The 27,655-nt window shown below is 42.8% G+C and overlaps 1 protein-coding gene across 1 annotated transcript in view; it reads right to left on the minus strand.

Annotated features, from left to right (window-relative positions):
• Positions 1–6,482: 6,482 nt before the first annotated feature.
• Positions 6,483–27,655, minus strand: part of pcdh10a (protocadherin 10a) — a 66,066-nt gene continuing 44,893 nt past the window's right edge. The window contains exon 5 of the mRNA XM_086008497.1: positions 6,483–8,166. Coding sequence (XP_085864623.1) covers positions 8,147–8,166 — 20 coding nt within the window. The 3' untranslated portion in view covers positions 6,483–8,146. The remainder of the gene's footprint in view (positions 8,167–27,655) is intronic.

The raw sequence follows: 27,655 nt of genomic DNA on the forward strand, positions 1-27,655 counted from the left end.
TGGGAAGACTCTTCCCCACGGCTTTTGGCAGGCGGGTGTAATAATGCCTGTAAATACGACTGGCAGCATCTTGTGAATGCAGCCAGTTCGGCTTCACTGGAATACCAACATTGATGTGGTACCATGTAAAACATGACATACAGTAATTGGTACTTTTGAAGAATCATCCAGTATATTGGCCCGGATTTTCCGAGGCCTATGATCGTGTACATAAGTGACTCGCAAGTTCCAGGTTTACGCATGCGCGAAAACCCAGAACTTGTGATCTGTCAAGAATCTTCTTGACAGATCCTCCACATCCCCGGGAAATGGGCATTCGCTGGCAGAGAGTTGGGCTATTTGCCCAACTCTTGCTCAGCGAATGCCCATAAAACTCTTACGCCTAGTAAAAACAGGCATTGGGCCTTCTTTTACCAGTGTAAGGGTGAAAATAAATATTAAAATGACATTTTTAAAATCATGTTAACATTCAAAAACCTGTAAAATAAGTTTGTGTTATTTTTGGCCCCATGAAAAATGTTTAATTTTTTTTTTAATTACATTTTTGTTTTAAATGTTTAACTAAATTGTATTTTAATTAATTATAACCGTAATGATTTTCAAAATTCCAGTGCTATTAAAATATATTTTTTGTGTGATTCCTATTCATGCTTATGGGGGATCCATATGTAAATGGAATCCCCCATAAGCATAATGAGAATCCCCTTCCTGATTGGTTGGGCCAGCCCACGTGATCCCGGGGCGCTTGCGAACTGCGTGAGCCCCTGGTCTACATCGGCCTCCACGCTTGCGTACGTGTAGAGGCCCAGGAGCGCGAGTCTCCGTGGATCCAGGGCCATCAAGTAGGTGCGTAGTTTTATTACGGTTCGGAGGCATTCATCCACGGGAAGCCTCCGACCAGAACTTCAGGGCCAATGTTTAATCAGGGTATCACACTTTTCTGTGTAATCGGAGGTGCTGCCAGAACGAACATCATGAGTAGGAGTCTCTGCCTACATTAATCATGTGCCAAAGCGAGGTCTAGTCTTCACCTTTGTATGCAAAGGTGGGTGGGTGGATACCAATGGGTGGACAACTGGTCTTCTTTCCAGCACCATGCATCAGGAGATTCCCACTGGACAACTTACTGATGCTAGTAATGGTGTTGCAGAATAACAAGAAAACAATTAGTGTACAGTCTTGTGAGAATCTATTTGTCATGAGAGAAAAGAATATAAGAAAAGCGGGTCAGAAATTACCTTTACTCAGCAAAAACAAGCATCTTTGCTTACCCACACTGCTTATTTCAGGGCAACCTTGAATGCCCGTTTACAGTGGATGTTATTTCCTACTGCCTTTGAAAAAGTGTAAAGAATGGAAAAACTTGCAGGAGGCCTCAACACACTGGTCCTGTGTCATTTAAATATTATAATGAGGCTCCTGCCTGCGTCAAGCAAGAGTTTTCACCATGCTCCCACCCTCCAGCAATGTGTGCCAAGCACTACTGGGGCAGAGACAGGGATTTGTGTTTCCACCCATATTTCTTTATCAGAACAACCTGGAAATATGCCAATGTGGAAAATCAACCCTGCTGTACATACAAATATTGATTTTGGCTAGGTTTGGGAGCTGCTTTTATTGGATGCCACTAATAGTCTGCCAAAGCGAGGTTTTTTCACCTCTGCAGATACAGGTGTGTTGGTGCCAGTGGGTGGGCACGAAGCTCATCGCATGAAGCCTAACCGGCCTGGTGTTCCTTCATCAGTCCTACTCTTCTTCCAAACATCTCCGACAGAGGGATTCCCATTGGAAACCCTTTATAGCTAGTAATGATGCTGGGGCAAAAGATAATAATTTATGATTAGTACAAAGGCTTAAGAGAATCTAAATCCAGGCAGTTCTCCCAGCTGCTGGAAATTATAGCAGAAAATGGGGCAGCAACTAAAGAGGGAGGGGTATTCAGCACAACAAATCCCCACCCCATTTCCTTGCTGCTGCCTGCCCAAAACCAAGCAGCTGCCAGTGGAAAATCTGAGCTATTGTTCATTAACCAAAAAAAAAACCAGCTCTCTTTTCAGCAAGTTTCTCCATTAACCTAATACGTAATGGAACTAAAAAGTAACAGGACATCTTTCACAATAAGGTTTAAACCAAAATTGATCAACAACTGAAAGGAATGGTTACAATGAATCAATGACTGCAGATAGATTGCAGAATACATCTAGTAATCTTCTCTAGACTATGATTACGATAATCGAAGAAGCTGGTTCGACCCTAGAATTGGAGCCATGGTGCTTTGGAGCCAGATTGCTGAGGAAAAAACAATCCATAAATTCTTACATGGGGCATCTGTGCACATTTGACATATGTCAACTTATGAACATGAAATGTGCATAGATTTGTACATATTTTTAAGAGTTAGGCTTCTAGGTGGAGAAATTTGGTATCGCCCCGTTTGGAGCGCAATTATCGGCTGGGCGCAAGGTTTAGCGCCTGGCGCTAATTATCGCCTCCAACTGCAAACTTGGCTTTTATCGCCCCTGGAGGTGATTGGAGCGCTAAATCAGGAGCTACACACCTCTCTAGACGCTAACGCTGCAGAGCAAGGCGCTACCTCAGAGCGCTGGCGAAGCTCATGTGATGTCAGTCAGCAATAGAACACACACTGGCCAGTTCTTAAAAGGGAGGGTCGATCTTGCTCTCCATCCACAACCTGCTCATTGCAGCCTTGAATCTCGGCCTGGAGAGACCTGTACATCAAATCTGCTGGAAAGAACACTGGAGAGGCCCAGGGAAAGAGCTCAGAGTGCAGCCCCCATAGTCTCTTCTATATCGATGCAAGGAAGGTCAAATCAAAATGAACCTGCAAAGTGCTGCTCAGTACCCAAAATCCCTTCACACAGCGTTGAATCTCTCCAGAAGTCTCTCTCTCTCTCAGAATGCGTGGTGCAAAAATGTCACCGACAGAAAAAGGCAGGAAGCGGTCGCCTTTAAATAGCACTCCCCCAGTCCCTTCCCGACTGCAAAATGCTCCCCACAACCTGTCGTTGCTAGTGGCAGGTGGTAAGGCAGGGGGCGCCACTCAATATCTGGTCCAGGGCGCTACCGGGGCGTTGCACACTCGACTGACGTCACGATCTGCGGGCGCAGGAGCTCGTGACTGTAGTGTTTAGCGCCATCGCAAAATGTCTGGTCAATTTCGGAAGCAGCGCAAACATCACCGCACCCTGGTGCTAGTTGCTTTGCGCCCCATTAGTGCCCTCTTAGGGCGCTAACAGGAGGCGCAAAGCAACTGAATTTCCCCCCCCTAGTCTCATAAAGTGAAGAAAGAATCAAAAGTATAAACAAACCAGCTTTCTTTTTTCAAAAGTTTAAGTCCTTCCCTATGTTAGGATTTTAAAATTATGAAAATGCAAATTGCTTCATAGCGGAATCCTATTTTGTGTAATATGCTGAGATAAGGAAAATTGCATATAAATCAAACTTGTGCCTATCAGAAAAGGCTAAACCAGTACTGACCTTGCCAGGAGCAAACTGGGACTTGAATTATTTCATTATACACATATACAGAAGAATTTTAATCCAGTGAGAAAGATTATGTTTCAGTAAGACACTCTCCCTGTCAGCTGATTCTATTATAGTTCCGTGCCAATGTCATAATCTTGCAACTTCCCAACCCTTCCTGTCATGTGATCCAAATCACACAGTGTCAGTAAACAAAAAAAATCAATAACAGAAATTGTAAATTTTAAATGTAAGCAATGAATTTTACAAGGTTGTAATACAATTGGAGTTTAAATAATGTTTATAATTGCTCCAAACTGTGTGTTAGTGCTAACCTCATTCAGGCCTAGCAATGCAGGAGGCCTAATAACTGAGTGAACACAGTCATAGTAGATCACACAAGGTTGTAGGTCACAGTTAAGGAGTGCACAAGGCATTCATTAAGGCAATTCTAAATGTAATAGCAGACTTTCACTCCACTATCAATCACTATAGCAGGCCCAAGCTACAGTTCAATTTTGGGAGCGTGTTGAGAGACTGTGTTGAATACACAAAGGGGAAATAACTAAAATGGTAATGCCCATTACTATGATGCTTATCTCTGTGCATGGTTCAACCCCCAAACTAATGTGACTTAACTCTCAAGTTGTTTGCCACATTGCACACTCAGAACCAAATGTTATTCTCAACAAGATATAAATAAGGCAATGCTCTTATCATGCGATGCTACACTAATTTAAGTGAACTGGAAGAACAAAACATGGCAGTGATAAAGAAAATGTAAATCTAAATGGCAAAGCAAAATATGATGGGCCAGATTTTGCTGGAGCGGGGCATGGGGGTGAAAGGTTATCGGGGGTAGGCGGGAATGTGGAATAATCAGATCAGCCATGATCTTATTGAATGGCGGAGCAGGCTCGAGGGGCCGAGTGGCCCACTCCTGCTCCTAATTCGTATGTTTGCATCTTGCGGCGTACCCCGCTAGTTAGACTTACTCGTGCATGTTTAGATTTTAAAAACTTTGTCCACAAAGTAGCTGGAAGTGCAAGCTGATAACGGTGCAGCGAGGGCAACAGGCAGCTGGGACCTTGGTGAAGAACAGGACATACAGTGTATCTCCTTAACCAATGAGATTAAAGGACTGAGAAATAAACAGACTAAGGAGGGTAAATTGGACTGGGTGAATTCAATGTCAAATCAGGCACAGAAAGAGAAATAAAGTGAGAGAAAGAAAGATTGGATCGAGAGAGAGTAAAAAAAGACAGAAAGAAAAAGTAAAAATTTTAAATTTTACATTTTAAAAATCTCCTAAAACAATTCACAAGCTGAAGGAATAAGACTCCACACTTATAATTATTCACTTTCTGCACAAGAGAGGTTCACTGGCAGTCGTTAACAATTATCATGCTGTTAAAAGGGTACTTACGCTGTTACTAGACTTAACTTTCTGTGGCAAATTTAATGGGCAATTAATGTGCAAATGCAGCAACTTCATGAAAATCACAGGAAGGTTAAGCATGGGATGCGATTTTCGTGAATCTAACAGTGGAGCGGTGAAAATTGGCCAGCAACTTGAGGTGATTCGCAATTCACGGGGTATCTCTTCCTCACTACAAGTTTCTGGGCGATTTGCACCTTAATAACGGCATACGTTATTCAGACGCCGTTATTTTTTCAGCAAAATCTGGCCCTATATATATTTAGAGCCGCTACAGATTTGTGGCTGGGGCTGGATTCCAGCGTGATGTTTTTTAAACTAGCACAAAAGATTGCGGAAAATCGATTTGCTCTGGGTGTAATTTCTGCTTGAAATTCCTTGATCTTTTGTGCTGGTTTGGCTAATTTTAGGGGAATTGTGCTGGAAATACCAGCGCAATGTAGTGGTAGCTCCAAGCCTTTATGTTTAATTGTCAAATATTTATCTCTAAAATAGACAGACTTGATTCAAATGAATTTTGATCTTCCAACATCAAAAACTGTAGTTTAAGGAAAAATGACTAAACTGAAATAATAATTATTCTCTTTACAATAAAAGGTGCTAACAGTAACATAAGTACAAATACTCAAAATGTGCACTGGTGTTAAACTAAAACTATCAAAGAGCAAAGAGAAGAGAAAATGAGAAAGAAGTGGGGAAAATAAACAGAAAGTACTCCATCATCATGCAGTTCCTAACAGTCACCCCAACATCATATAATCCTTAACAGTCACTCTAACTACATATATTCCTTAACAGTCACTTCACCTTCATACAATCCTTAACACAGCCAAGCGAGCATCATACAATCCTATCACAGTCACCCCAAGATCAAATAATTCTGAACACATTCACTCCAACATCATGCAATCTTTAACACCATCATCCCTATGTCATATAACCCTGAATACAGCAAGTCCAACATCATCTAATCCACAACTTCAACATCATGCAGTCCTTAATAGAATCATTACATCATACAATATTTAACATTGTTACTAAAACATCTTATAGTCCTTACTACAGTCACTCCAACATCATAGCATCCTTAATAGTCACTCCAATATCATAGAATCCTTAACAGTTACTCCAACATAATCATGCCATAGACTTAAGGCATGTTTATACTTACTGTACTTTGTATTGCTGACTCAGGAAAGTGACCTCCTTGCCCCACTCTCCCCCTTTTACACTCATCGAGAATCAGTTTTTCTAGGTGTGCTGGGCTCCTTTGTATGTCCTGGAGGTGAGAGTGCAAACATCTAGGACCAGAAACCTGTTAGCTCTTAAGGCGAAGCCCAATGGCAAATTCATAGGCCGCATTTTCATGAATGTATACTGACGTCAGTTCCTGGAATGTTGGGTTGCTTAATCTCTGAACTTCAGCCAACAGAAGGAGAATCACGTGCCTACAGTTGGCAACACTTCTAAGGTGCAAAAGCATCGATAGTCGTTCAAACACCACACTGCAATTAACACAATTACTCCAGCATCAGACTAACATTATTACAGAGACATAAAAGGCGTTCACTGAACTTTTAATGAATAGCACTTTAAATCCATGATTGTAAACAATTGCATCATTATTCTGTACTGCTTGTTGAATTAACCCAGATGATTGCTGTGTAGCATTATATTTATTTCATGTTTCAAAGTTTTGCTGACTAATTTAAGCACATATAAACTACTACAGTGTGGATAGAATAATAATGTATTACAGTTTTTATTGACAATAAACTGCTTCAACAATGTGAGAAAAATACAACATCCATTTGTTCATAATATTTTATTTTTAAAAAAGTCAATTTTCCCCAATTTTTCACCTCAATCTGCTGTTTTCTTTTTTATTCTAAAAAAGTTAAATTTGGTAGCTTAAAATAAGGGTTGGTTTAAATAGTTTATTTGACCAAAAATCAAAAAGGAGTGATCCTGTATAATATAAAAGAGCTGGCTAACAATAGATACCCCACTCAAAGATGTGATATGCTCTTGGGGTTCAATGGTGTGACTAACCATGGGAGCTTTGCTTTGTGGACTATTGGATATCCAAGAGAATGTATCAAATATGTTATGGCCTTTAAATACACTCCCACTTCTTGTAGATTTTATTCCAACCATACCAGGAGTTACTAGAAACTTATATCATACTTACATATAAGTGGGTTTGACGGGGTAACTTTATTCCTAAAAGCCTCCTTCTCCCCTGAGTGAAAGTGAAAAAGACATCACGAGAGAGGGATCTATAGGTTATATGTATGAGATAAAGCAAAACAATCTTCTCTGCTGTCTACCAGTGGAACTCTTGGGATCCAGATCAATTACTCATGATGAGAAAATACCTAGCAAGTAGCTCAAAATGGTTTGTCTGCTAGGAAGGAGAAAAAAAAACTGTTTAAGTGTTTAAATTTACTTTTGACTTTAAGTGTTATCATAGATCAGCTTTCTCAATTTCTCTTTTTGTGTGGTTTTAATCGGTCTTGGAAATGAAAGAAGAGGCTATAGATAAATAGACACTTGGGATTATTGATATCCGGGTTGCTAAATCATCCCCTTACTGAATACCACCACTTCAGGAAGAAAAAAAAGGAGTACATTTCTTTTTATTTAGAAGTCTCAAAAGAGTACAGTAAACACATTTGCAAGTAACACTGTGTATAAACTACAGAATGTTGTTGAACCGAGGAGCTCTGATAGTTGTGGGTCTGCGGCTCATCATTGGAAAGACCTAGTAGTGTGTGCAAAGGACACAGTCACAGTCTTGAAAAGTTGGCGCAATCTGGGAACACTCCATCACAAAAAAAATAGAAAAAACAGTCACATCTAAAACAGTGATATTGCATCTGTAATGCACATCTGATTGGTTTCTGTACAGTTGGCTTCTTTTGGTGCCGATCTGTGATGGTCGGTGATTAAAGAAAGAGCTGGGAGCTCAGTAAAAGTTTTTGAGTGCTGTAAACAGGCACACACAGGTCATGGAAGTAACCAGACCAGTCACTTCCAAAAAGTCTCCAAATCGCATCATTCTCAGACCTGCTGAGAGCATTCGATTCCATTATTAGCAGATTGTCTCCAATTAGGAACCGACTACGTTACGCACAACTCGATGGCCAGGATGACGGACTGGAAAGTTGATTTTGTTTTTAAGTCGTTGGCTTGTGCAAAATCATGCTGCAACAACAGAAGGGACTAGCAAATTCTCTTCCGTGCTGTGGAGAGAAACAGACAGAAGCAATAAGTTAGCCTTAGAGCTGACAATTGTCAACGTATCATTTCTGTCATTGCCAAAATGTATAGCACTCTTTAATAGTAACTTTTAAGTTTATATAATATTTCAATGTCTTATTGTTTCTCCCTCAATCACTGCGGCAATCCTAATTCATGTCTTCACCATCTCAGGATCAAACCTTCTTTGCCAGCCTCTCCACTTCAATCCTTCTCAAACTTCACCTAATTTAGAACTCAGCAATCTGTGTCTTCTCCTGCGCAAAGTTCCACATACCAATCACTCCTGTTCTTGCCAAACTGCATGTGCCTGAGCAAATCAACCTCAAGATCCTTATCTTTAAATTCCTCAACAATCTCCCTGCACCCTATCCAGACATGTATCCCTGTCATAACCTGTGCTCCAGTGACACCTGATGAATGCCTGTTCCCCATTCCATCCACTCCGTCATTGGAGGCCCATATTTCAGTCACTTCACTGCTCTAATGCACCTCCCTAATTTTAAAAGCTTCCAAATAACTTTTCTCTTTGACTTTGCCTAACCCCAAATATATCCTAGTGTTGACCTTTCTACCTAGTTGAGCACTCAGATGTTTACTTTTACACAAAGAGCTCTATATAAATGCAAGATTTTTATTATTGTTGTTGTCATCATTTCCCTACACTACCTAACATTTCCTCAATTGAGAGGATATGCAAACTGTTCCTTGGCCTTTGCTCACTACGCTCTTGAGCTGGCCAGTAAGAGGTACTCAAAAGCAATGTTGAGTTGGGTTGTCCTCCAAGCGTCCTTCCCTGAAGGAAAGCACCTCCCAAAAATGCCTGGCCTCAGATTAGGCAATTCAGATCTTGGCAGAAATGGAATGTGGCAATCTACACTGTGACATATGTTGATACACCCAGCAGCACTGTGTCAGCGGACCACTTTGTTATCCTTTCTCCATGTACCAATGCCAGTGAAATACAAAGAAGATACATCACAGGCAGACATGAAATTGGTTAGTAACAATCAAAACAGGGAAACATTCTGTGATATGCTTGATGAATCCTTGAAGAGAATGTACTACACACACAAACACCAAGGTTACTTCAAATACATTTTGAAAAGCATTTTTTTCCTTTTAGTATCAGGTTACAGGGCACCTTTTACTAATGTGGATGACTTGATGAATAATTTCAGTTTTCCATGTTGAAATTAGGAAGAATTGATCTGAGCAGCATTCTGTTGCTTTCTTTCAGTCCCATTACAACATGCTTTTTAGAAACATCACAAATAATTTAAGCATGTTAGCATTCCATTTTGTTCAATGTTGGGGAAAGAAAATCTTCTTTAAAATGCTTAACAAAGTATCATGTATCATGGTATTCTGATCGCATTAAATTCAGATTTGCTTCAGAGCAGCAACAGGAAAAAGAGACATTATAAAATCCTGGCCTAACTACAAAACTGCCAGGCTCATATATATAGATGGAGAGTCTGAATACGCTTGATGCATGCCGAATATTTATAGCATTCACTGAGTTTACACATGTCATGAACCTAAGCATTTACACAAGCATTTGCAGTTAGTGCCAGTGAGGCAGGCTATCTAATCCAACAATAGAATTCCAATGCACCAAACCATTTCCATTCACTCACACAGAATTTCAGTGTGCCAAACTATGTCCATTCATTTCTATTTTTAAAAATTGCATTGTACCAAATCATTTTCCATTCACTCCTATTACACAGAATTTCAATGAACGAAGCCACTTCCTGTTCAATCTCATTAAGTAAAACAATTTTTCTCACCAATTTTTCTTTTTCCGGCCTTCTGTTTCCCCTTCCTCTTCTGAAGTCGGGATCACCAGGGCACAGCAAATAATTGTAACATTGGGTGCATTGAAGTGCAGGGGATTGATCTTGACTTTGTGTGATAGTGTAAAACGGGTGATAGCGAGTCGGCAGCCTGTTTTACATCTTTCCCGAATGTTATTTCCATTGAAGTCAGTGGAAATAAAAATCGGGATAGATGTAAAATGGGCTGCCGACTCGCTAGTGCCCATGTTACACTATCAGACAGAGTCAAAATTACCGCCCAGGTTTCTAAAGGAACCTACATCATTTGCCTTTCAATTAAATTAATGGATGGAAAATTGGGAGGGTTCGTTTACAGGCACGCACTCTAACCAGCCTGATTTTCCGATATTCTCTGTGCCTAGCTGATCCAGTGCACCTGGGTGCAGACCTGGGAAATTTCCCCTCTTGAGTCCTTTCTGTGGGACATCCTCCAGCACTTTGCCTAAGTGGTCATTATTCATGTTTGAATCTAGACAGCAACTCTCAAAAGCCATTCAATCACAAGGGTTTCATAGCCGAATCCGATGCTTCCCTCTCACGACATCCACACACATGCATTTCCAATAGTAGCTATCGGATAATGATCAGAAGTGGGATCACCGGTTGATCTTCAGCTCCCTAACCTGGGCTGTTAGAACAAATTGTAGCATCCCTCAGTTACCTCTATACAGAGTCAAGATCAAAACTGGGACCATTAACATATAATACTCTTTTTATTAAGTATAGCCAGACCAGTAGTAATTTTTGTCTTGAGTCATCAGTATATTTGACAGAAATAATTACTTCTGTGTAAAATATATATTTTTGTTCAGTGTTTACCACTTTGCTTTCGAATGAATTATTGGGATGACTGATTAAGTAGGCTTTCGGTCCAGATTTGCTGATCAGCTATTTTCATTGGCAGTTTATACTGCTCAAAGCAATATAATTTCTTGGTGAAGTATATTTATATGTTTATTAGGATTCAACTGTAAATACAAATTGATAAATGATTTGTTAATAAATGACCACTTAACTGCTGATGGAGAAAATGAAAAATTCTAACTAAGTCAACCTTCACTGCTTGTAGGATCCAGTTCAAGGCAGTACAGCCAACTGCCTGCGTACAGAAAACATTTCTCCCCCTCTGAGATGTGGTGCGGGTAAACATCTGTTCTAATATCTCCTTATGTGGCTCGGGGTCAAGTTTTGTTTGATATCGTTCCTATGAAGTGCCTTGGGATGTTTTACTACATTAAAGGTGCTATCTAAATGCAAGTTGTTGTTGTTAACATTATAGGAAAGGGTAGTAACAGGAAGGGTAGTAATGGAAGGAAGGAAGAGAGACAAACAGAGAAAGAGGAAGATGCCAAACAGCTAGAGAGGGGGGAGGAGGGGAGAGGAAGACTAAATGGGGAAAGGGAAGGAGAGAGAAAAAGAAAATAAACTGGAAGAGTGGGGATAATTTTAGTCCAACTCACCCGGCGGGAAACTGATGTGATTGGAATGGCCATCTGTCGTGTATTGATTGCGAGTTTGACACCAGGCAATACGGTAATGTAATGTGCATTGCATTATGGGAATTACCCAGGAAAAACGGCAGTCAACCATTTTACACAATAAAGAGAACATCGTAGTTGTAAGCCTGTCTGCCTGATTCTATGCTTTAACGTGTTCATACAACATTGGCGATGAGGATAACGAACGGAATCATTTTAAATAGGTAGTTGCCCAAGTTTTGGTTAGCTAGGATGGAGAAGACCGGCATTCAAAATTTTGCATGCTTCGCCGAGCCAGCCACGTTGGGTCCAAGATGGACGAGGTGGTTAACGTCTTTTGAGCTTTATGCCGACGGCAAAGGACTCATTATCGACGATACCTCTACAGGTGCCACAAAGCAGAGGAGAAGAGCTCTACTTCTACACCTAGCAGGACCAGATGTCCAGGATATCTTTTCGACTCTACCGGACACAGGAGAGCCAGCAGACTACACGGCGGCGGTTAGTGCCTTGAATCACTACTTCGTGCCCCAGGTCAACGCAGCATTTGCTAGACAGACTTTTTATAAGTTGTCCCAGAAGACAGGTGAGACTGTGCAACAATTTGCTACTCGCTTGCGGCAGGCTGCTAAAGACTGTGCTTTTGGGGGGGATGCGGATAATCAAATAAGAGACGCTATCCTGAGTAGGTGCACGTCAGCCTATGTGCAGAGGAAATTGCTAGAGGAAGGGCAAGGTCTAACGCTCGCCTGCACGTTACAATTGGCCTCACAATGTGAAAACATCGAGGAGCAGATGTCAGCCATGTTATGTACAGGGAAGGCGGAGACAGATACTGTTCGTCGTGTTACACAGAAAAGAGGGTATTATGCGAAAAGCTCGACAGAGAAACCAAAGGGAAATGGCGATAGGAACGAAAGGAAATGTTATAGATGTGGACACACAGACCACATGGGCAGAGATCCGAAATGCCCAGCACGCGGACAAACGTGTCATAAGTGCAAGGGAAAGGATCATTTCGCCAAAGTATGCCGCACAAAGGGTACAAAGAAACACAGTGTGAACAATGTAGAGGAACAAAATGACTTTGCATTTGCTGTTACTGGAAATAACGTGACAGAGAGACTTACCTTTTGTGTGGGGGGAGTAAACCTGAGAATGTTAATTGATTCGGGTGCAACTAATAATGTGATAGATGAGAATACATGGAAAGGATTAAAGTCAGAACACAATGGGCCAGAAATTCGCGGCCAGAAGCGTGAGTACGGTCGGGGTACTCACGCATCTGGCCGTTGGAAATGCCGGCGTTCAGCAGGAACAGCGCATGCGGGGAACGCCGGCATTTCCAGACCCGAGGTCTATTCACAGCGCGTGCGACTGCACAGGCAACGCTTGCGCAGTGAACTTTGTGGATTTCAATGATGGATTCAGTGAGGGTAAGTCCTTAGAAGTTACACTTGAAAAAAGCAAGTGTAAAGTTGTTCATTGGCTGCGGAGGAAGATATATTTTATCGTGGAGCTTTTGAAATGCAATATTTTTGTTTGGGAAAGGGAGGGAAGTTATTTTAAGAAATTTTAAGTAAGTTTTAAAGTTTAAATTTTTTTTTTTAAAGGATTTTCAGAACGGTAGGTAGAAGGAGCAATTGTGGCTGTGTGAATGGAATGTGAGAATGAGCTATGTATGTATGTCCACATATATTCCTTTACGTATATGTATGTATGTTTTATATTACTTTACTAATGTGTATGAATGTATGTTTTTAATTATGATTTTCCAATAAGTTACTTTCTCTGAAAGTCATAATTAAATAATACATTCATACACATAAGTAAAGGAATATATACATAACACGCAAAGGAATATATACAGACATACATACTTTCAGAAGCTCCACGATAATAAATATCTTCCTCCGCAGCCTCTGGAGCAACTGTACCCATGCTTTTTTCATGTGTAAGTTGTAATGACTTGACCTCACTGAAAGCATTAATGAAAGCGGCGAATTATACTGCGCACGCGCTGCCTGTGCAGTCGCACGCGTTCTGCCTCTGAACCCCTTCGTTCAGAGGACAGGAAATGCCGGTTTTCCCCACATGCACTGTGCATGCTGAAAACCGGCATTTCATCCGGCCAGATGCGTAAGTACCCCGACCGCACTTGCGCATTTGGAAGGGAATTACTGGGCCAACATTTTACATGTCAATAAAATGAAAAATTTAACAATTGCACGACTTGCCCCCTCGCATCTGCGACTGAGGGTCCAAGGAGGTGCATTGCGCAAGAGGTCATCACCGTACGTATACTCACACTGTTCCCTTTGGGGAACTGTATGAAGTGGTGGAAGGATTTATGGCCGTGATTAACGCTCATTCCGTGACCGTAACCATCTTTGAACCAGCCATTAGGGTGGTTAGTCCTAAGGTGGGAGGGTTTTACGGGCTCCCACAACCCATCTGAGGGGGGGGGGCCACCAACACCCACGGACGCAAGTATCCCGCTGGATGTCTACCCAGAATTTAAAGTTGGAGCTCCGACTCCACTTGCCGGGACTGTCTGGAGTGGGGTTCAAAACCCTACTCCTTCTGGCCCAGCGGCGGGGATGCTTACTGCTATGCAAAAGGCCCACTCCGCACAAAAGGTGACACCCATACGTTTCCTGTGCCTTTTCCCTCCCCGTGACTGGAGCCCTATGCTGCCATTTCACGTTGCTAATCGGATTGGGCCTTTGTCATAGCGGTAGGATCCCCGCCGCTGGGCCAGATCAGGGTAGGGTTTCGAACCCCGCTCCAGACAGTCCCGGCAAGTGGAGTCGGAGCTCCGGCTCTAAATTCTGGGTTGACATCCAGTGGGATATTTGCGTCCGTGGGTGTGGGTGGCCCCCCCTCCTTGTATAGCTTGTGGGAGCCCGTAAAACCCTCCCGCCATAGGACTAACCGCCCTAATGGCTGGTTCAAAGATGGTTACGGTCACGGAATGAGCGTTAATCATGGCCATAAATCCTTCCACCACTTCATACAGTTCCCCAAAGGGAACAGTGTGAAGACACGTATGACGACGACATTGTTAAATAAATAAATGGAATTAAAAAAATTCTTTTAGGGCTTTTAAAAGTCTTTAAATTGCTTTAATTCTCTTTAAAACTACTTCAGATTACTCAAAATAATGTAAACATTTTAAAAAGTTTATAAAAGTTACCAAAATCTTCAAAAAACTTCCAAAAACCTATTTAAACTGCTGCTTTGCATGTAAAAATGCTTAGCAGCTTGACAGAAACATTGGGGGCGTGTCCAGTGAAACTGAGACCTCAAGGGGCGTGTCTCACTTACACTGCACGCTCTTGGCTTCGCGTTGGCTGCACTCCTGGGCGGCGTGACGTCATACGCTGCCCGGGATTCTTCTTTTTCAAACACCAAGTCCAGGCGTCCCTGGAGCTGATCGGCAGTAGCGCGGGTTAAGTGCATATACGGGGCTTGCACGCGCGGCAAGCCCCGTTCACCAATTTCTGGCCCATTAAGTGTCAGTCACATGTCCCTAAGACAGAGAGAAAGATATTCTCTTATGCTTCTAGCCGACCACTTTCAGTTAAAGGTGTATTCACATGTGGGATTACAATAGGTAAGAGAACTGAGCAGGTGGAGTTCATTGTGGTTAAAGGCCAAGGAGAGCCGTTGCTAGGAAGGGAGACAGCCATGAAACTGGGAGTTTTAAAAATAGGCGCAGATGTCTCAGCTGTGGTAGATGTAAGACAGCTACTAGAACAGCGGTATCCAAAGGTGTTGCAGGGAGTAGGAAGGTTGAACACAAAACAGATCAGTTTGTATATCGACCCACAAGTGAAGCCTGTGGCCCAGCCACTCAGGTGTATACCATTCAACTTAAGGGGGGCAGTAGAGGCCAAAATAAAACAATTGAGGGACATGGACATTATCGAACCTGTAACTGGTCCCACCCCATGGGTAAATCCTGTGGTTATTATAGCAAAAGTGGATAAGGATGTAAGGTTATGCCTAGACATGAGACGAGCAAACCAGGCGATAGTGAGGGAACGATATCCAATCCCCACCGTTGATGAGATACTCCAAGGTATGAACGGCTCGATGGTGTTTAGTAAGCTAGACCTGAAATGGGGTTATCACCAGCTAGAACTGACCCCTGAGTCACGAGAAATCACAACGTTTGCAGTACATAATGGAGTATACAGGTACAAGAGGCTGATATTCGGTGTATCTTCAGCTAGTGAGCAATATCAGCACGAGATAGCTAATGCCTTAGCTGGAATAGAGGGTGTTGAAAACATCTCAGACAACATTATCGTGCATGCACACGACCAGGAAACACACGACAGGAGCCTGCACGCTGTTATGACCAGACTAATGGAAAGTGGACTGACACTAAACTCAGAGAAGTGCCAATTCAACATGGACCGATTGATTTTCATGGGAATCCTGTTGTCTGAAAAGGGCATCGGACCAACAGCAGAGAGAGTGCGAGCGGTGGCAGAAGCTCGGGAACCAGAGAATGCTACAGAGGTGAGGAGTTTCTTGGGACTCGTTGGGTACAGTAGCAGATTCATCCCGCAGTTTGCAATGCTATCAGAGCCACTGCTATGCCTGACGAGAAAAGACACACCATTTCAATTTGGATCACAACAGAGACAGTCATTCAGTGCACTCAAGGAAGAGTTGGCCAGAGCCGGCACTTTAGCATATTTTGATAAGGACGCACCAACCAAGGTGCTAGCAGATGCCAGTCCTGTAGGTTTAGGCGCAGTATTGTTCAGGACCAACAGGGACAAGAGGTGCCAATATGCTATGTAAGTCGTAGTTTAACAGACTGTGAGAGGAAATACTCTCAAACAGAGAGAGAGGCCTTAGCTCTTGTATGGGTTTGTGAGAGGCTGCATCCATATGTGTATGGCCGAAAATTTAACTTGGTAACTGACCATAAGCCATTACAAGTGATATACGGCCCACACTCTAAATCCTGTGCCCGTATAGAGAGATGGGTACTTAGATTACAGCCGTACGATTTTAAGGTGATACACATTCCAGGCAAGCAAAACATTGCAGACCCACTGTCACGCTTGCTGGGGGAGACAGCAAAACAGGAGAGACATTCTCATGGCTCAGATGAATATGTGAGATTTGTAGCTGTGAGTGCGACACCAAAAGCACTCACCACTAGAGAGGTGGAGGAAGCCTCTGCTACCGACCCAGAGCTGATTGAGGTACGGAAGGCAATCACAAATGGACATTTTGAGAACTGTAAAGCTTATGCAGCAATTGCAAATGAGCTGTGCATAGTGGGGTACCTAGTTCTTCGGGGAACACGCATCGTGCTACCCACAGTGTTACACGCACGAGCCCTGGTGTTAGCACATGAAGGACACTTGGGAATAGTTGGAACAAAGCAACATCTCAGAACCAAGGTTTGGTGGCCTGGCATGGACAAGGCAGCTGAAAAACACTGTAAAGCGTGCCACGGCTGTCAGATAGTAGCCAGACCCGACCCACCTGAACCGTTGAGACCAACACCATTACCGGAGGGCCCCTGGCAGGATATAGCTATAGACTTACTGGGACCCTTGCCATCCAAACACTCCATTCTTGTGGTAGTTGATTATTATAGTCACTACTATGAATACGACATCATGACCTCCACAACAACAGAGAAGGTTATTGATAGTTTAGAGTCAACCTTCAGCCGTCATGGTTTGCCAATCACCTGCAAATCTGATAATGGTCCCCAATTCAGATCTGAATTATTCAAAGAATACTGTGAAAACAACGGGATCAAACACCTGAAAACGACAGCAAAATGGGCTCAGGCTAACGGAGAAGTCAAGCACCAGAATGCATCGTGGATGAAGACAATCAGAATTGCTCAGTCAGAAGGACTAGATTGGAAACGTGAACTTAGAAAATATGTGACTGTGTACAGGAGCATTGACCATGTCACAACAGGAAAGAGCCCGGCAGAGCTGCTCTTTAAACGGAAAATGAGAGGAAAGCTGCCAGACATCACAGAGTCGCGCGCAGACATGGAAGTACATGACCGGGACGCAGAACAAAAAGGCAAGTCCAAACTGTACACAGATGAACAGCGGAGAACACAATACTCAGAGATGGAAGTTGGCGACACGGTGCTGGTATGGCAGGACAAAGTGGACAAGTTCACCACTTCTTTTAATGCCACACCCCACAAAGTTTTGAGTAAAACAGGGAGTCAAGTAGTAGTAGAATCTCCAGACAGAGCACGCTACTCGAGAAACACTATGTTTGTGAAGAAATACAGAACCAATGGACCAAAGGAGACACTCCATGAGCAGGAGGAAACACAAGGGACTGAGGACAGTATAGTAGACCCTGACACACATACCACTGTGACACAGGCAATACCCACTGACACCAACATGTCAGACATACCCAATACAGCCAGACCTCAAAGGGTTAAAAGAAAACCCCAAAGACTGTCTGATTATGTCACAACATAAACTGTGCGAGAACTGCATGGGTGATGTTAAATGTTTAAACCTGGGAATTATTTAGTTGTGTGGTAAGACACAAGTTTGTAAAAAGTTTATAAACCAAATAAGTTATGCTGTGTTATTGTAAGCAACTGTTTGTAAACTGCAAGTTTGTTTTGAAGGAAAAGGGGGATGTCGTGTATTGATTGCGAGTTTGACACCAGTCAATACGGTAATGTAATGTGCATTGCATTATGGGAATTACCCGGGAAAAACGGCAGTCAGCCATTTTACACAATAAAGAGAACATCGTAGTTGTAAGCCTGTCTGCCTGATTCTATGCTTTAATGCGTTCATACAACACCATCCATTTTACACCCTGCCCTTCATGGAAAGTAAAAATGGTCGGCCTATCTGTCAGTTTCCTGCCACTTGGGTTAGGTTAAAATGACCCCCGGTATGTTAGTGAGGGAGCTAAAGAGATGGAAGTGTAATGGTTAATATACTAGCCTAGCAACCCAGAAGTTGTGAGTTCAGAATCCCACTGTGGTGAGTTGTGAAATTTCCAATTTTGTGTATCTGCATGTTACAGTATGGATCGGTAGATTATGGGTTCATGCATCATTTCCTCCATGAGTTCCAAATCTCATTCGGGCAGTTGCAGAAAATACCAACAGGGAAATGGACGTGTTACCTACCAGTTTCACAGCTACAGAATAGTGCATTACATGAGGGTATCTTAAAGAAAAGGAGAAAAATAATTCTAAAGGGATCCTGTCTTCATGAAATGTGTTTGTGAAAACTCTAGGGCCTAGAAATTCAGTTGGCTGCGCCAGCCGTTAGCGCCTTAGGAGGAGTAGATCTCGAGCGCTAGGCGCTTAGCGCCCGGGCGCAGCGCGATCTGCGCCTCGCCCCAACTTCAGTAGACATTTAGCGCCAGCGCAAAGTCATTGCGCGCGCTCATCTGCGCGTGCAGATCATGACGTCATTTTGTCGTGCAACGCCCTTTGTGCGCCCGGAACCGGAACTTCACTCGCGCCGCCCCATTGTGCGCCGGGCGGCCCGAACGACTGTGAAGTGGAACGGTACACAGCCGAGGCGGGCCGCGGGGAGCGCAAATTAAAGGGCACTCCTGATCGAGGAGGAGGAGGAGGAGGAAACTCGGTAACTCGGTGCCGGCTTAGCGCCTAATGATAGTCGTGCATCGCCTGTTTTAGCGCAGCAGCAACCTCTTAGGGCGATGCAACTGAATATCGGCGAAGGGGGCTCGACTTTGCGCCGGGCGCAAACTTTAGCGGCCGCCCGACTTTACCGCCCCAAAAGTGGCTATACTGAATTTCTAGGCCTTTGTGTTTGGGAAAGGAGACAAATTAGAGGACGTGCAATTTCTACCATGATGGCATTATGTGCAAATGAAGCTATGAAACCTACAATATGGTTGCATCATTACATTAATGGCCCAGAAATTCCGATCGCTGGCCTCCCGCGGGCGGAGTGCTGCGATCTGGAAAAATCTGCGGCAAGACCGGAGGGCTCCCGGGAGGCGCAGAGTTCCTTACCTGGGCTCTCCAAACTGCCGGTGCGCAGGGCCCACGTATCCCAGAGGCGCAGGCGGTTCGCAGCGTCCATGGGATCATGTGGGCCATGGGGAGCCAATCAGTGAAGGGAATTTCCCTTCATATATTTGACAGGAAGACATGTCAAATATATGAATGGAGATCACCCCAAAACATAGTAAAACTTTAAATAATTTTTTTTTTTTAAATCACATTTTTAAAATGACTTTAAATGACAATAAATTAAGTATTTTAAACAAAAGAATTATTTTTTGAAAAAAATAATTAAAGTTTTTAACGAGGCTAAAAATAAACTTACCTTTCTTTAAATGATAAATCAGTGGAATTTAAAAAAAAACTTTTTTCAACTCTTATCCTGGTAAAAGCAGGCCTTATGCCTGCTTTTACCAGGCGCAAGAATTGTAAGTGTTTTCTGCGGGCGGAGGGTCTCCAAAAAGCGGAACTCTCCACCCGTAGAGGCCCTTCTCCAGGGCAGCCGGAGGATCTGTCGACAGATCGGAAATGCCGGTTTCTAGTGTATGCGCAGTGCATGCCTGAAACCAGCATTTCCAATGTCCCTAAGGGTGAGTACACAGCATGTACACACCCGTAGGGATCGGAATTTCTGCACCATTGTGTTCTGGTACACGAGCAGAAAAAGGTTTGCCTGTTTTTTTTTATGCAGATGATGCCACTTTTAAATGTGGAAGATGGAGCACAAACAAAGTTTGAGATCAATCATGCAGAATGGAATCAATCTATTGTTGTTGCTGAGTGCACCATCTTAATTTAGTTTGGCAGTGGGAGATAGAAATGGGAAAATGGATGCTGGGCACTGGAGTAGAGAATGGAAAGAGCAAATAGTGATAAAGAGAGATGGTAGATAAGAAAAGGGAAATGAGAAATACCGTAATAGTGGGAGTGGGAAAAACAGAGCAGAAAATATCATGTAACATTCAGACAAGAATGTTTCCACAAGATCACAAAGATAGGTTTCAATGAAGAAAGACCTTCAGACTAGTTATAATCATAAAAAATACAGCACAGGAGGAGACCATTCAGCTCATTCCACCTGTGCCAGTGCTAGGTTTTCAACCGGAGCTATGATTTCTAATCCTATTTCCCTTTTCCTGTTACCCCTTTACAATTTTCCTTTTCAAGTACTTATCCAATTCCCCTTTAAATAATGTCTCAATAGCCACATATGTAAAAGCTTTTGATTTCATTCTTCCAGAATGCCAACCCTATGCTCTCATTACGGAATTTAGTCTAGTGTCCTGTCTCAACCATCTTCCTGATAACCTTCTGTGTAAAGAAATACTTCCTGACATCTGTCCTAAACTTGACCTGACAACCTTGAATAAATGTCCTCTTGTCCTGCTGCCATGGTGTATTGGAAGATATTGTTTCATGTTTACATTCTCTACCCCATTAAGTGTCTTATATAGCTCTACAAGGTCCCCTCTGGATGTCTCCTTTTTGAAAATTAGCTCAGCTAATCTAATTATTTCTCACAGCTCATCCGTCTAACACCAGGGATCTACCTCATTCTTCTTCTGCACAACGCCCTTAGCGTCTAGCTGGCCTTCTTATGTCGCACCAACAAGAATTGTATTTCATATTGCAAGTGCAGCCTGGCCAGAGCATCGTACTGCCCCAGCATGAATTTTGTTGATTTGTTAATATACCCCAGCATTCAGTTCTCCTTGCTTATTGCTGCCTCATACAGTTGGGATATGGTGAGCAATGAGTCAAATACTACCCCTAGGTCTCTTTCAGATCTTTCGGGGCAAGCTTTACTCAACCTCTGGAGTGCATATGCCTCCCAATATACAGTACTTATCTCTGCTGAACTTCATTTGCCACTGATCAGCCTAAGTGCAAACCTTAGGGTAACTTTTGATGTCTGCACTGTCAGTAAGGAGTCTTGGTTGCCAGCTGTGAGTACTGGGAATTCAGGCGCATATTGTACAGTACATGATTTTCCAAATATTAAACAGTTGAAAAACTAATGATTGGAAAATCGTAGGCAGCGCACGGTGAGCCCAAATTTCCAATATCCGTTGTTGGTGGACATGGCTCCTTACTGGCAACCCAGACTTGTAAAAGTACCCCTCTTTTCCATATCAGTTGTGGCTCAGTTGATAGCACTCTCGCCTAAGAGTCAGAAGGTTGGGGGATCATAGTCCCACCCCAGAGGCTTGAACACAAAAATCTAGTCTGACACTCCAGTGTCGTACTCAGGGAGTGCTGCACTGTCGGAGGTGCTGTCTTTTGGATGAGATATTAAACCAAGGCCCCATCTGCTCTCTAAGGTGGACGTAAAAGATACCATGGCACTATATATTTTTTTTATTATTCATTGATGGGATGTGGGCGTCGCTGGCTAGGCCTGCATTTAGTGCCCATCCCTAAACTATACTGAAGAAGAGCAGGGGAGTTATCCCCAGTGTCCTCGCCAATATTTATCTCTCAATCAACATCAAAGAAACAGATTATGTGGTCATTATCATATTGCTGTGTGTGGGATCTTGCTGTGCACAAGTGGTTGCCGTGTTTCCTACAATGACTACACTTCAAAAATACTTAATTGGCTGTAAATCCTTTGGGACGTCCTGAGGCCGTGAAAGGCGCTATATAAATGCAAGTCTTTCTTTCTTTCTTGTCTTTTTAAGATCTTGACTGTCTCCTCTGAGCACACAGTCCATTTTTTGTTTGGTGTCATCTGCAAATTTAATTATCTTGCCTAGTTATTGCTAATCTAGGTCATATACTTATAACAGGAACAGAAGAGGTCCCAGCATGGACCCACGAGACATCCAACTCAATACTGCTCTCCCACTTTGACCGAACTCCAGTTACAACTACCCTCTGATTTCCTTCCCTTAACCAACTACTAATCTACATCCATGTCTTATACTAACAGCTTATCTGGTAAAGCAGTCTCTTATGCAGTATTTTTTAAAAAGGCCTTTTGGAAATTTGGGTACACCATGTCACATGTCTTTCCCCATGTTACCTCCTCAAACTATCTGAAAGGTTGATTACGAGCTCGACCCCTTTGGGAGCCATATTGACCAGCATTTATTAGGTTATTTTCATACAAGTGCACTTCCATTTGTTTCTGATTATTGATTTCGTTTGTTTTCTGTTTATAGAGATCAGGCTAATGGGTGTGCAATTGCCAAGCATGAAGGTTTCCCTTTTCTTAAATGTTGGAACTGCACTTGCCTGCTTTCAGTCTGTTAAAACTTCCCCAGCATTCCACTTGTTCAGTATCATACTCACTGCTTCACAAACCCCCTCCATTGTTTCTCTAAGAAATTTGGAATATAGTTCATTTATCCAGAGGAATATATTGGATTTTCAACTCTTTGAAGGTCCTTTTAACTTTTGGTGATAGTGTAAAACGTGCAATAGTGTAAAACGTGCGATATCAGCTCAGCCAGTTTTTAACCACTTTTCCCATTTTTTGTTTTCATTGCCCAAAGTCAAAATGATCCCCTATGAGCCTATCTGGAATCTCTGCTTCATGATCATCAAAGTCCTTCACTCTGCCTTCCCAATATGGGCGCTGGGAAAATTCCAAAACAGACACATAACTGTTCCAGGCAGTTTGTCAGACAGACAAGGCCCCAGGTGCTGCAGTGTGTTAGCACACTGTCCTTTCAGTTCTGGAATCATGGCTGCAATCCAGCTTAGACTGATATTGGAAAGCATTTTATGGAATGCTATCAATGTTCATCTAAAGATTGCATTGGCCATAAGAAGCAGTCAGCATGGACGTAAAGGTAATAAATCATGCCGCCAAAATCTAGTGGACAATGGCTACCAGCCAAATATAATTTTTGTGGATTTCAGAAAGCAATAATAATGTTCTTCAGGCTAGGCTTTTCAAAAAGGTGAATTAAGTGCAAACTAACTAGCTGGATGAATATTTTTTTAAGTAGAATTACATTAAAATTACAGGTACAGGCCGTTCAGCCCAACAAGCTCGTGTTGGTGTTTTTTCTTTCACACCAGCAGTAGTCCCAATCCTATGTGCCTGCTCTGTTCTCATATTACTTTATTTCCCTTTCCTTCAACCACTTCTCAAACCTATTCTTAAATGTTGACATGATCTCTGCTTCAATCACTAATTTTGGACGTACGTTCTACAGCTCACACCCCTCTGTGTAAAAGGTTTCTCCTAAATCTCTTACATTTTACAATGTGCCTATGTCCCCTCATTCTAGATCCCTCAGCCACTGGAAACAGTCTGATTCTAGCCACTCTGTCCCATCCCAAAGTAATTAAAACATAGAAGATGACGATAATTGGAAGAAGCTCTTACTGGGGAGCAGTTAATTTTGGAGTTCCACAGAGATCTGTCCTCCCATTAATATGTTTCATCAATAATAGGGAGGATGGTATCCAGTTATGAAGTGTGTGGGAGATTAATAATAACTTCCATTTATATAGTGCCTTTAACGTAGCAAAATGTCCCAAGGAACTACACAGGAGCGTTATTGAACAAAATTTGACACAGCATTCAAAGAGATCTGGACAAATCAAGAGGATTAGCTAAGAAATGACCAATACATTTTAACAAAGAAATAAAGGTAGAAAGAAACTTGTCAAGTAGCAATGGTACAGAATAAATGAGTGCCTATGAGCAACAGTGGAAAGGAATGTCATTTGGTTGTGATTACAGATAATTTAGTGAAATATGCAATCAATGTGATGCTGTTGTCAATCAGTACTGGGTTACATCTTGAAGATGTTTGAGTATAAGTCATATTCCATATAACTTCTTGCTAAGAGGACACTGTATGCCGTTTGGGCACTTTAACTTCAATAAAACACTGATGCGTTGGAGTTGTTAGTGATTCTTGAACTTGTGAAGACTCTGAGGCACAACATGTTTCCATTGGAAAAAAGAACATTGAGGGAACAATATGATTCGGTCTAAAGTTATGAGAAATAAGGGTAATATAGATTTGAGCAGGTTATTTAGCTTAGACTGTGATCACACCAACAGAGGATATGTGCACAATATTAACAAACTCAAATGTGACAAGACATTGGAAGATTTCTTTTCGGCAAACAGTACCAGATATCTGGAATAGATACTCGGCAAAAACAGTTAGTGCTGCATTGATTAACCCCTTCAAAAGAGATAGATAGATATCTGGTTAACAATGGAACCGAAGATTACAAGGATATGCAGAGAGACAAATGATTAAATGCTTTGTGGAACACAATGGTCCCTTTGCTGTGGCTGAGTCATCTGTGGAAAGCAACTGTTCAGTGTTGAATAGTGCAAATTGTAAGAATGGATTAATTTCTTGGAGTTTGATTTGATTTATCATTTAGAGCAGGAAGAAATTTCAGAGCTTGGCTGCCTTCCCCAGGAGACTATGGCCGGAATTTTAATCGGGAGGCATGCTGGGAACGGTGGGGGGGGGGGGGCGGGGGGGGAGGGGCCGGTGGAGAGAGGATCGGGGTCGGATGATTGGGGGGGAGGGGGAGTCACAGCACGCAGGGAGGTTCTCTTCCCTTCCCATAGGCAGAAGAGACCTCCCCAGGAGATCAACGCAGCCTGGTTGCACATTGCACAGGAGGGTACCAGCAGGGACGTCGTCAGGAGGACCAGGCTGCAGTGGCAGATCTGAGCAGATCATGAAACGTTACTGCCAAGCCACACTCAACCTCATCCTGCTGTGCCACTCGTCACATCCACATCACTCTGCCTTCCATAGCCTACTCCTGCAGATCTTTACTCACACCAACTTACCTTGCAGCTCCACCCATCCCTTTCTATCTACATTATCACTTGCCCATCTCACTAGCCACCCCTCACACTCACCCTCAACCTACTGCAAGCATACAAACTAACAACACACAAGGGTAGGCACCTGGGTGGTTTAGCCAATGTTCATGTGAAGTTTCTGTTAATGTGTTGGCAAACATTGAAATTTATATTTTCAACATTTTACCTTATTGGACAGATCTGTGCTCACCTTTGGAAGTGGCTTAGTGAGTTCCACTGAATGCTGAGACATAACTTCCCCCCCCACCCCTCCCACCAATTGTGATGAGTGTGAAAGGAATGGCTTGGGCATTGTCGGGATGCTTTATGGTGCTGGTGTGGGGTGGTGCTAACCTGGTGCATCATGTGACAGCCAGGGTGTACAGCATCAAGTGAAGTAAATCTGGCCTTGGTGTGGCCATCACTGGCCTCCTGGACAGCAATATTGTCGGGTGCTGATGCCCTAGGTCCTGTGTAGCATCAGGTGATTGGGAGAAGATTGGTATTGTTCTGGTGATGTTGGTGTGCCTGGTGATGTTGGTGTTGGGGCTGATCGTGGAGGGATTCAGAGGACCAAGGTGAGATTTTTTCAAGGGCACCGATGTTGCTGGAATAGATGGCAGGTGAAGTTGAGATGACAGAAGCAATCTGTCAATGGTGAGAGCGTTTGCTCCCAGGAGGTGACAGTGGGTAGAGACTTTACTCCAAACACTTCCAAACTGCATAAAGCTCAAAAGTGTGTTCCAAGTCCTGAAGGCTCAAGCTTCTGACACTGGAAAGTGACCAGCTGTGAAATGGTAGCTTTCATACCACTCTTGCAGCTGTCACCTATTCACAGCAATGGGAAGACATAGAGAACCCGACCTACTTATCTGACGTGATCTCCAAATGATGTGAAGCCCTTTAAAAAAGTGGGGGAATTGAAATAGACTAGCAAAATAGTGTGAAATAGGTGATATTGATTCAGGGACTGGTTAAACATCTTTCCCAATTTTCCTTTCTGTCAAAAGTCAAAATGAACCCACTTCTGTTAGTGTCAGCAGCAGTACTGATTGCAATCCAAAGGAATACCGAGTCATCATATTTAAGGAACAGTTTGAAAAGGGAACTAAGTGCTTCAGTACATTAGCACAACTTTCCAAAATTCTATAGATTATGGAACAGTTCCTGCAGATTGGAGGGTGGCAAATGTAACCCCACTATTTAAAAATGGAGGGAGAGAGAAAACAGGGAACTACAGACCGGTTAGCCTAACATCAGTAGTAGGGAAAATGCTAGAGGATGTGATAACAGGACACTTAGAAAATATCAACGGGATTAGACAAAGTCAACATGGATTTATGAAAGGGAAATCGTGTTTGACAAACCTACTGGGGTTTTTGAGGATGTAACTTGTAGAATAGATAAAGGAGAACCAGCGGATGTGGTGTATTTGGATTTTCAGAAGGCCTTTGATAAAGTCCCACATAAGAGATTAGTGTGCAAAATTAAAGCACATGGGATTGGGGGTAATATACTGGCATGGATTTAAAATTGGTTAACAGACAGGAAACAGAGAGTAGGAATAAATGGGTCTTTTTTGGGGTGGCAGGCGGTGACTAGTGGGGTACCACAGGGATCGGTGCTGGGCCCCAGCTATTCACAATATACATCAATGATTTGGATGAGGGAACCAAATGTAATATTTCCAAGTTTGCTGATGACATGAAACTAGGTGGGATTGTCAGTTGTGAGGAAGATGCAAAGAGGCTTCAAGGCGATTTAGACAAGTTGAGTGAGTGGGCAAATACATGGATAAATGTGAAGTTATCCACTTCGGTAGGAAAAACAGAAAGGTAGAGTATTATTTAAATGGTGATAGATTAGGAAATGCTGATGTACAAAGGGACCTGGGTGTCCTTGTACACCAGTCACTGAAAGCAAACATGCAGTTGCAGCAAGCAGTTAGGAAGGCAAATGGTATGTTGGCCTTCATTGCAAGAGGATTTGAGTACAGGAGAAAGGATGTCTTACTACAGTTGTACAGGGCCTTGGTGAGACCACACCTGGAGTACTCTGTGCAGTTTTGGTCTCCTTACCTAAGAAAGGATATACTTGCCATAGAGGGAATGCAGCAAAGGTTCACCAGACTGATTCCTGGGATGGCAGGACTGTCATATGAGGAGAGATTGGATCTGTAATGTATATACCTTTAAGGGGGGAACTACTTTTTACAGCTCATGTATACTGTAGTACCGGCAGTGACCACACCTGTATATAGCACTGAGTAGTAATCTGTACAGTTCAGTTCCAGAGTGAGCCACATTGAGTAAACACCTGTTGTACCGTTCTCCTGCAGTC

This window comes from Somniosus microcephalus, chromosome 2 (genome assembly GCF_052327205.1).
Source record: "Somniosus microcephalus isolate GS21.2 chromosome 2, FLI_Smic_1.0, whole genome shotgun sequence".
NCBI classification, from domain to species: domain Eukaryota; kingdom Metazoa; phylum Chordata; class Chondrichthyes; order Squaliformes; family Somniosidae; genus Somniosus; species Somniosus microcephalus.